The sequence below is a fragment of the Sinocyclocheilus rhinocerous genome, unplaced genomic scaffold (assembly GCF_001515625.1).
Source record: "Sinocyclocheilus rhinocerous isolate Xijiao unplaced genomic scaffold, SAMN03320098_v1.1 scaffold183, whole genome shotgun sequence".
Classification (NCBI taxonomy): domain Eukaryota; kingdom Metazoa; phylum Chordata; class Actinopteri; order Cypriniformes; family Cyprinidae; genus Sinocyclocheilus; species Sinocyclocheilus rhinocerous.
In genome coordinates, this window is record NW_015657496.1 from 96,503 (window position 1) to 107,671 (window position 11,169).

The window sequence follows — 11,169 nt, forward strand, 5'->3', positions numbered from 1 at the left end:
GGTATATATATATATATATACACATACATACACACACACACACACACACTTTACTAGGCTTCAGACAGCATTGCAAAAATGATCATTGAGCTGCAAAATAACATTATACCAATTGGTGGCATATATGATTTTTCCCAAGTACAACACATGAAACTGATAAATAAAAGTTTATATTTTCATGGTTTTCTTTGTAGATACATTTAAAAGAGATGTGTGCAGTCAGGGATGAAGGACCAGAAGAAAAAGAGACAGTAAAACAACCATAGAGTGAACTGCACCTGCTGTCTTCCTATGTCCTAGTTTCTGTAAATGTCAGAGATAATGATGTTTTAAATGTAACCGTGCATACCCAGAATGAGGGCAGTAAGAGCAGAGGCCATATATGTGTCAAAAGAAAAAACGCTGATGACACGTTCATAATATAGAACGGTAGTCTGCAATTCTGATGGCTGGTCTCCTTGTCAATTTCACAATCTGTATTCAACCTCAGACCAGGCTGCACAGTGAGATACCACACACACACACACACACACACAGTGGGCAAAGGACCTGTCAACTGTCAGGAAGACACATACACAAACCCATAATTGTTTGAGAGCTTTCTTAACTGAATCTTTTAATGCTGAAAACGAAAGGTTATTAAGAGCCTCTGTGATTCATCTGCCAAATAGAGTCTCTCTCTCTCCATCTTTCACATTCACTTTGGCTCTTAAATGGGTCTGAAAGATTTCCACACAGTGCAGGTCACCATTAAATTCAGGCTTATTGATAAGCTGCCAAACTCACACCTGCCATCCAAAAAAAACAAAAAAAAAACAACAACAAAAAAACATCTTCCTTCTGGAAAGAGGAGACCTCTTTGACTTTTTTTTCCCATGCCTTTGACTTTTACACACTATAAAAGTCAGTGTTATCAGTGTTGTATGAAGAGGTCTGTATGTGTTTAAGTTGGTGGGACAAAGTTGCAATATGCATTGGCTCTGAAACATAGATTTTATTCAAACAAACAATTAAAAATAGTGATATCTGCTGAAGTACAATTAAAAGCAGATTCGCATACATCCGCAAAACATTCTTTCCAATGACACATCAACAGCCTTGAAAAACATAGTCAATTAGAGCTATCATCGTTGTTAAACGACAAATATAGTCGCTTTTATTTTCTTATATACAGTTTAGATATGATGAAGAATACGTGAAAGACGGAAAAAAAATAAATATGAAGGAATAAAAAAAGAATAAGTCAAAAGGAAACGCTTCGCGGTGAGAAATTAACACGACGTGAAAGTTTTCCAGAAGAAGTTCTTGCATCCGGCTTTGCGCTCGCGAGGTGCCAGCATGGGACCGGCAGCGCGCTCGAGCTCCAGACGGACGTCATCTTTCTCCACAGCAGCGCGGGACAGATCCTCGGGCTCCAGCGCCTCGTTTTCTGCTTGCACGAGGTCCGAGAGCAAGTCTGCAAGTGTGTATCTGGCGAGTTCCTGAAGAAATTAAGAGGGGGGGGACTTTAGTATGTTTGCATACTTGTTGCCAAAGCTGTCACTGAGTTGGTACCCTAGGGTACAAAAGCTGCAAGTTACATATTTGTACCTTATTTACTCCTAAATGATGCATATTAACACCTTTTAAAAGAGTACCGCCCTAGTGACAGTATAGTAAAAAAATTTCAAGTGAAGAAACAAAAATCGAAATGAACGTTTGCACAAAGCGAATGCCTGTCTAAAAATTTAGGCACTGATTTAGTTTTACATCGAATTGTTAAGCGTTGTGTTGAATAAAGCCGAAGTTTGCAACTGTCATAATTTGCTCTTCAGAAATCTTTTAAGTCAGACTGTCTGACCACCGCCATTTATTGTTATCTGAATTTATTTCCGTTTTATATGTAGGCTAAAATGCACTGTCTTAAGTGTTTAACGCTAGGCTATATATATATATATATATATATATATATATATATATTGATATATTGTCTTTTTTTTTCTTTTTTGCCTTTTCTGATTCCTAATGTTTGCATGATCATTAGTTTATGTTTGCGTGAGCTTATATTAATCATAATCAACATTGTGCAAGTTCAAACGACCTGAATTGTAGAACTTTAGTCTCAAGATGTAGATGCTTTCGTAGATTTCAGCACCATGGACAGTGATTTTAGTTTGTTTGCTGTCATTTTATGATTCAATATAAAGTCATTTATAACACACATAAAATTACTAAAACTAGTAATTTATGTAGGTTTTAGTTTACCTGTTTTCCAGCCGGGTTGAGGAGAGATCTCTGCAGAAGTTGGCGGAGTTTGGCGTCTGTCGGTGCTGCTGAGACGCTGCTGACTGTGAGCGCAAGGGACAGGAGCGCCAGTGCGCACTGGATACGCGTGGAGAGCATCTTTGAAAGTATTGATTTGGTGGGAAATTAAAAGGAGAGAGATGCGTCGGGTAGCGCTGCGCTAGTTGTAAGTCGCCTCTTCTATCTCTTTGCTCCTTCTGTTGCAGCTCATTCCTCCAAAGTTGCCTTTTAAACGATTCGCCTGACGTCAGGACGAGAGGGGGGTTTCCTCCGCGTGCGCTCGAGTGATGCTGAGTTACAAAAGATGACACCGATTAGGGGCGTGAATCCTACTGGAGGTGAAAAGGATTAATGATCGATTTAACCTGCAATCGTCACTCCAACCCCACACACATACTGTATTTTGTCTCTGTGTTTGTTAGAATTTGCCTATATTGACTCATACCCACAAAAAATCTGAAATCACTTACAAAACTATAAAAATACCAACTAAGAGTTTTTGAAAAGTTTAGTTGAAGGGAAATATATCATTAACACAGCAAAGGGTTTAGCAAACAGAGTGTGAATGAAAGGGAGAGACGATCTTATCACAATATATCCTGTGGGTTATGAAAAAAGACCCTCAGAATATAAAGATAATTATACAGTTAGTTCCTCTCCTCCATTCTAACAAGAAGTCTGTGGGGATTTTTCAGTGACTATTTGTGCGAGTTACATAATTACGCCAGTAGGTGGCGACAAGTGGCTTTAGTGAATCTTAAAGGGATAGTTCACCCAAAAATGAAAATTCTGTCATTACCTACAGGGTGATGTGGAGGAGACGAATTGTTGAATAAAGTCTTTTTTTTTTTTTACGCACAAAAAGTATTCTCGTAGCTTCGTAAAATTACGGTTGAACCCCTGATGTCACATGGATTATTTTACCGATCTCCTTGCTACGTTTCTGGACTTGGGAACATTTCAGCTGTGTTTCTGTCTATGGAGGGTCAGAGAGCTCTCAGATTCCATCAAAAATATCTTAATTTGTGTTCCGAAGATGAACAAAGGTCTTACGGGTTTGAAACGACATGAGGGTGAGTAATTAATGACAGAATTTTCATTTTTGGGTGAACTAACCCTTTAATGAGTGAGACTTTGAATCATTGTTCAACTGATTCGTTTACAAATGTAAGGAAATGTGAGGAAAGAAAACAGTCACTCAACCGATTCACTCAAACTACTGATTCATTCAGGAACCAAAATAGTGATATTATATTATTATTTAAAATAGCGTTTCATTGAATCATAAATGCAACTGATTCAGTTCAAAATCAATGAATCATTCATGAACGGATCTGTTGGGGTTTGTTTGGAACTTAACCGTAAATACTGTCTCTATAAAGTTACACAATAGGACTATTACATTTTTGTTTATTGAACTTTAAAAGCATATCGCACAATTGTGCTGCCTCCTTAAATCAACTGATGCCATAACACACTCTTGTTATATTGCTTTATCAAAACGTGTTTAGGCTATTGTAGTCATAAAAGATGCACAGGAAATAAAAAATAAGAATAAAGAAATAGAAATTCATTTAAAATTGCACAGAAATCATATTCCTAGGGCAGATTCCTGTGCTGGTTTCAAGTGGGTAACCTATTCGCCCAGGGCAAAGACATTAATTGACGGTGGTTTGGTTCACACTGCCTCATGCGTGTGCGCATTGACGTCAGGTTTTCCGAGAAGAGCCTCGTGTCCTACTGCTTTCTCCGGGCCGGGCGGATAGTGGATCTGTTTGCCTCTTTCCTCCGTGGGGGTTCTCTGTCGCCTCCATTCTTCTAATCAAGACTCAACCGCCGATTAAGTGATGGTAATGGCCAGTCATGATCCACGCCGCGCGCGCCTTCTGATCCGTGATGTGTGAGGAGAATTCGCGCTAATTCCATTGAACCCGTAGGGATGGTGTGACGGTCGCACCCGCTCTGCGAACCCGGTGACTTGATACGCATCCGAAGCAGCATTATTTAGTAACTATTTTTCGCACACCAGCACGCTGCGCACGCTGTTAAGTGCAAATGGATTTCAGACTAACACTTAGCGACAGTATTTTTCACAGCCTGTATTTTTTCTATGCTAATTGCAGTCATGTGTGCTTGGAGCGCAGGCAGTAGCCTTTGGCGGTTGAGACTATAAACATATTTAAACACATGGCTGATGGCAATGATTTCTATTAGTGCTATAGAGTTTGGCAGAGGCCACCGAACTGTATAGGCCTTCTAAACTTTCATGAATAAGTATTGAGATGTAGATTCACAACATCCTTGTCAGTACATGCAAAAATCAGACACACACACACATAAACAAAAAAGGGCCTGAAAAGTATTTGGAATTTATGTGGATTAGATATAGATCAAACCAAGTGGCATTTAAAAAATAAAAAATAAAGAATCATTTCACAAAAAAAGCTTTAAAAGATAAAACAGTACATATTGTTCAAAAGTGAGACAGCAAAATAAATAAATACAAAAGTTCTGAGAAAATCATAATTTGTTGCAGATGATAAAATTCATTAAGTGTGCAGTTTCAAATAAATCATTTCACAAAAATGTTAGATTTTAAAAGATAATACAAAATATATTGTTCAAATGTAAGACAAAAATTAGGACACTTTTAGTGAAATGTTGTGAAGTGTTACTTTTCACCTTGAAAGCAGTTAGTTAAAAGTTATTGCAAAACAGCAAAAGAAGTAAAGTCAGTTCTGAGAAAAGCTTACTTTATTTGAAAATGCCACTTGGTTTTATATTTTTGATTCAATAAAATTCATACATTAATGTGCATTTTAAGAATTCAAAAAACACTTTTTTAAACACTTGCAGATACAGACACCCTTTCCAAGCACTCTGCATTGGGTTAACAAACCTGTAGTGTTTTAATTAAAGCGTTGGTTTATTGAAGGCAGTTTACAATCTCATTTTCTCTTTTCTCTGTAAAACTGATGTTGGCCTTTTCTCATTATAATGAATGTGCTGACTGAAGTTAAAATTGAGTGGCTGAAATCCTACACTGCAGCAAGAAAAGGCCTTTCTGATTAACCACACAAAACCAAAGAATTTTAAATTTTTTAGCTTAACAAAACTAATCGCTAATCAGATTGTGCTTCAAACAGCAGTCAACTGGTTCCCCAGTCACTTTTCTGTTTGATTGTGAATCAGCCTTCAGGTTTGGGAATTTTAATTAGAGGTGCTTGCTAAGGGTGATTGCTTATACTTAAGTAACAGTTGGCATACTTAATGCTTGTTTTAACCCCTAACATTAAGTATTACACTTTATAACTTGTCCTGAGACATGAATGAGTATACAAATTAAAATAAATACTTTTTATATAAAACTTATGACTCTCACATGGTGTTGCAACCTACACTTAGGCCTTTTAAGGAATAATTTAGCAAAAAAAAATTTTAAAAAAAGAAAGGAAAATCTGCTAAAAATGTATACACCCTCAGGCCATCTAAGATGTAGATACGTTTGTTTCTTCATTGGAACACATTTGGAGAAATAGCATTACATCACTTGAAATGGATCCGCTGCAGTGAATAAAATAAATATTTTATTTTAATTGCACAAATAAAATGAATACCATACGAGCGTGATAGGGCAATGTCTATGGTAAAATATTAAATGTCTAATGGGAACATATTAAACTGTAAAATGACTGTAAAAAACATGATTTACAGTTCATATACAAAATTTTCTCATTTAAGGAAATGCATATTTTGCTGTCTTAATTGTTTAGATTTTTATAATGAATAGTCCTATTTTCGATCCACCAGTTCACATTTACAACTCTGCGTGTTTGCTGCGTAAAAACATGGGTTGAATTCCGCATTGGTTTGAACAAAAACAGCAGACGCGCTTATTGAAAATGTAAATTCATTCTCTGCCAGCAGGAGGCACTTTTGCAATGGCAGACATATAGTGGTTTCCCCAGTAACTTTAGAACATAAAGCAGCGCAGCAGGTGACTTTGAAACTACAGCACTTAATGTTTCTTTAATGAAATCATAGCCTTTATAAGTTTAATCGTCACTTAAGCCATATCGCAATTCTTGTCTTTCCTTCCCCAAATTTAAGACCTCTTGAAATCATAATTAAGACTTTCTTGTACTATTTAAGACTTTTTATGGCCTTAAAATTGATACAACTTTTTAACAACTTTTAAGACTTTTTAAAGCACCCGTGGAAACCCTGGTCAAAATGAGAGTCCAAACAGCTGATAAAAACATCACAATAATCCACATGACTCCAGTGCATCAATTAACATCTTGTGAAGTGAAAAGCGGTGTGTTTGAAAGAAACAAATCCATCAAGACGTTTTTTAACTTCAAACTGTTGCTTCCGGCTACCATAATAATACCATAATGTTGGGTCCTCCAACCATAATATTGCCATTGAAAAAGTCGTCTCATCAGGAAATATGCACAGATCAAACACAGTTTATAAGTGAAACCAGTCCAAAACAGTTCTAAACAAACAGGTTGTTGCATTTTGATGTGAGTGGACAACAAGGGATGGACTTCCTCATTGGAGAAAGGCGTTATTATTATGAATTATTATGGCTGATATTTTGGCCAGAAGTGACAGTTTAAAGTTAATACGCTTTAACAATGGATTTTTGTATGCCGCTTTTCACTTTTACTAACTCACTTTTACTAATTCATGTACTGGAGTCGTGTGGATTACTTGTGGATTATGATGATGTTTTTATCAGCTGTTTGGACTCTCATTTTGACGGCACCCATTCACTACAGAAAATATATTGGTGAGCAAGTGACTACATTTCTTCAAATCTATTCTGATGAAGAAACATTGACTTCTTGGATGGCCTGAGGGTGGGTAAATTTAAATCTAATTTTAATTTTGGTGGGAACTATTCCTTTCAGGCAGGTTAAACAAGAGAAAATGAGCTGGAGAAAAATGTGCATCAAGACAACTCAAAGAAAATGTTGTGGAGACATAAACCCCACTAAGGGGCCCACTTATTAAACCTGCATGTAACAATGATAAATCAGGTGTAAAAGGATGATATGAGCCATATCTACTGACCAAAATACCAGAGAGTTAGGGCTCGTCTTTTTTTTTACTTGAGCTAGAGAGCAACCAGTGAGTTTTAATATAACCATGGAAAGTTATGTTCACATTCCCAAACATTTCATTTGCAGTTGCTAATGGGCACTCCAGAAATAAACAAATAAGAACATATTCAGTAAATGCCACTGATTACAATGAAACTACAGAAAAGCAATCGGTTAAAAACTACTCAGAATGCTGTAGCCACTGCATAGCAACCCAAGCATAATGGTGTTCAATTAAATTGCTTGTAGCTTTAATTGGAATTTGTGGAGAGAGATTTTCGAGGAAACGGGGAATTTTTGAAACATAGAGATGTTTGACTGATGAGGTGCTACAAAGGCTCATCTGTTTTACAGGAAAGGTCATTAACCTCTGTCAAACATACACACACACACACTAATACAAAATGGGGTCAGGTGCTCAGTGTGACTCCAGGTGGCCATTGCAATCTGGACACACCTGTCCATCATCCCAAAGAGACAGCCTGGCCTGTCCGCAAACACCTGTCCATTCATTTGTCCAGCGGTGTAAGTTTAAATCATATTTTAAAACAAAGTCATGTCACCTATATACATATATAGCACATACCCACTGTGCTACAGATGCATTCACATGTGTTGGAAGTGATGATGAAGTCTCTGATGGCCATCTGGCTAAGCATGATAGTGTGTGTGTGTGTGTGTGTGTGTGTGTGTGTGTGTGAGATGAAGGAAATGGCATGTGTCAATGTGGATGTTTGGGGGGGTGGCGGATTGTATGCTCCATTAATTTTAAGTTTAATCACATCTCCTTTCCTCTCGTTTTTTTCTCCCTCCCTTAACCTTTGTTTTCTTTACTTCCATCCTGTCAAGTCCCTTAACTGCTTCTCCACCTTCTCTAAATATGTTTACTCCGGTGTATCATTCATCATTTTAGTTTATTCATAGACAAAGTTGTTATATAATGAGAAACTGAAGTAAAAGACAGAGAGAGGAAGAGAAAGAGAAAGAGAGAGAGCATATATATATATATATATATATTTATATTAAGATCTTCATATCTTAATATATATAAATTGCAAATGATTAAATATAAAAAAGATTTTAAAAACTATACAAAATGATAATAATTAACTTATAAATTTACACACACACACACATATATACTTTTTATTGTTATGTTTCCTTTAAAATATATATATATTATTTTAATTATAAATTACATACTCATATATACTCTTAAGTGTGTGTGTGTGTGTGTGTGTGTGTGTGTGTGTATATACACTGATATATATTTATATTAAGATCTTCATATCTTAATATATATAAATTGCAAATGATTAAATATAAAAAAGATTTTAAAAACTATACAAAATGATAATAATTAACTTATAAATTTACACACACACACACATATATACTTTTTATTGTTATGTTTCCTTTAAAATATATATATATTATTTTAATTATAAATTACATACTCATATATACTCTTAAGTGTGTGTGTGTGTGTGTGTGTATATACACTGTATATAATCTAATCTTATTTTTAAAAATCATAATTTATATACATTAATAATTAGATCAAGAATTAGGAGATAGATTTAGAGAAAGAAAGGTGGAGATTAAAAGAGAGGGAGATGCAGATCAGATGAATAAACGCTTTGATTTGAATTGCATGCTTTTAAATTCATCTGTCAGGTTTCAGGCTTGTCAGAGACTTTTTACTCACCCTGCCCTGCATCCACCTCGCAGACTCGTCCTCCTCCTCCTCCGCTGGCATTTTCTCTTTCCTCACTTTCACACACACATATAAAACGTGGAAATTTGTGTATGAAAGTGTGAAATGACTTGCAGCCACACAAACACACAAGCTCACAGAAGCATAAGTGAACAGAGAACCTGTCATTCTCACAACAAGCAAGTGAAGATTCACCACAAACACAATTAAATGCAGTCTATTCACCTGTGCAATTAGACCAACCACACAAAACAGATTTTTATATTTTCAGAAGAGTGTCTGTTTGATCTGTTTAATCACCCAAGAGGTGAAAATTGCATGTATACACAAGTATGTTTATGATAAAATCACATCCAATAGCTGCAATAAAAGTAATTTATACAGAACAGCAAACATATAAGCTTCTGATCTTTACTGGAGTGAAATTAAAGGGTTAGTTCACCCAAAAACGAAAATTCTGTCATTAATTACTCACCCTCGTGTCATTCTAAACCCGTAAGACCTCCGTTCATCTTCAGAACACAAATTAAGATATTTTTGATTAATTCAGACAGCTCTCTGACCCTCCCATAGACAGCAAGGGTCCTTACACGATCAAGGTCCGGAAACGTAGCAAGGAGATCGTTAAAATAGTCCATGTGACATCAGTGGTTCAACCGTATTTTTACGAAGCTACGAGAATACTTTTTGCGTGCAAAGAAAACAAAAATAACGACTTTATTCAACAATTCTTCTCCGTGCCACCCTATAGCGCCATTTTGGAGAGTATCACATACGTAAACAACGTATGCAATGTATATACGCGGATACGCAGTTTACGTTCAGATCAAAGCGTAAACGGCGTAAACAGCGCATCCACGTACAGTGGTGCTGACACAGAACAGCATACGTTGTTTACGTATGTGATACTCTCCAAAATGGCGCCAGGGTGACGCGTAGACGACAAATTTTTGAATAAAGTCTTTGTTTTGGTTTTATTTGAACACAAAAAGTATTCTCGTAGCTTCGTAAAAATACGGTTGAACCACTGATGTCACATGGACTATTTTAACGATCTCCTTGCATTTCTCTTTGGAGTGTTACAAGCTGTTCATGCATTGATAAGATCCCTAAAATTGCAAATATTAAAGTCTCAAACCTAAAGAGATATTCTTTAAAAAAGTTAAGACTCGTCCACACCCTCCTTTGCGTGCAAAGAAAACAAAAATAACGACTTTATTCAACAATTCTTCTCCGTGCCACCCTATAGCGCCATTTTGGAGAGTATCACATACGTAAACAACGTATGCAATGTATATACGCGGATACGCAGTTTACGTTCAGATCAAAGCGTAAACGGCGTAAACAGCGCATCCACGTACAGTGGTGCTGACACAGAACAGCATACGTTGTTTACGTATGTGATACTCTCCAAAATGGCGCCAGGGTGACGCGTAGACGACAAATTTTTGAATAAAGTCTTTGTTTTGGTTTTATTTGAACACAAAAAGTATTCTCGTAGCTTCGTAAAAATACGGTTGAACCACTGATGTCACATGGAGAATTTGCCACAGGTTAACTCCAGTCGGATTACAGAAACATCTCAAAGACGATCCAGTGAAACTGGAATGCTCCTGATCTAAATTTTAAGTGTCAAAGCAAAGGGTATGAAGACTTTTTTCAGTGTTTCTCTTTTAAAGGGGTCATATGATGCGATTTCAATTGTTCCTTTCTCTTTGGAGTGTTACAAGCTCTTGGTGCATGAAGAAGATCTGTAAAGTTGCAAAGACTAAAGTCTCAAACCTAAAGAGATATTCTTTAAAAAAGTTAAGACTCGTCCACACCCTCCTAAAACGCCTCGTTTAAACACGCCCCCACATGTCTACATCACTGTGTGGGAAGATTTGCATAACACCGCCCAAATGTTCACGCAAAGAAAGAAGGCGTAACTTTGATTCTCGCTGTAGTATTGTTGCCACCAAAAACGCTGTAGTATTGTTGTTGTTTTTTTTCGTGAAAGCGAAACTACTTAGTTTGGCCTTCCAAAAGAGGACACAACTAGAAATCAGTGGTTAAAGG

At 36.6% G+C, this 11,169-nt stretch overlaps 1 protein-coding gene across 1 annotated transcript; it reads right to left on the reverse strand.

Annotated features, from left to right (window-relative positions):
* Positions 1–985: 985 nt before the first annotated feature.
* On the reverse strand, positions 986–2,479 carry LOC107721142 (somatostatin-1A-like). Its single transcript, XM_016529009.1, has 2 exons — positions 2,245–2,479; positions 986–1,481 (listed from the first exon to the last, which is right to left on the reverse strand). Exons 1-2 carry the CDS (start codon positions 2,380–2,382, stop codon positions 1,272–1,274), a joined length of 348 nt encoding a protein of 115 aa, XP_016384495.1. The 5' UTR covers positions 2,383–2,479; the 3' UTR covers positions 986–1,271.
* Positions 2,480–11,169: the final 8,690 nt, after the last annotated feature.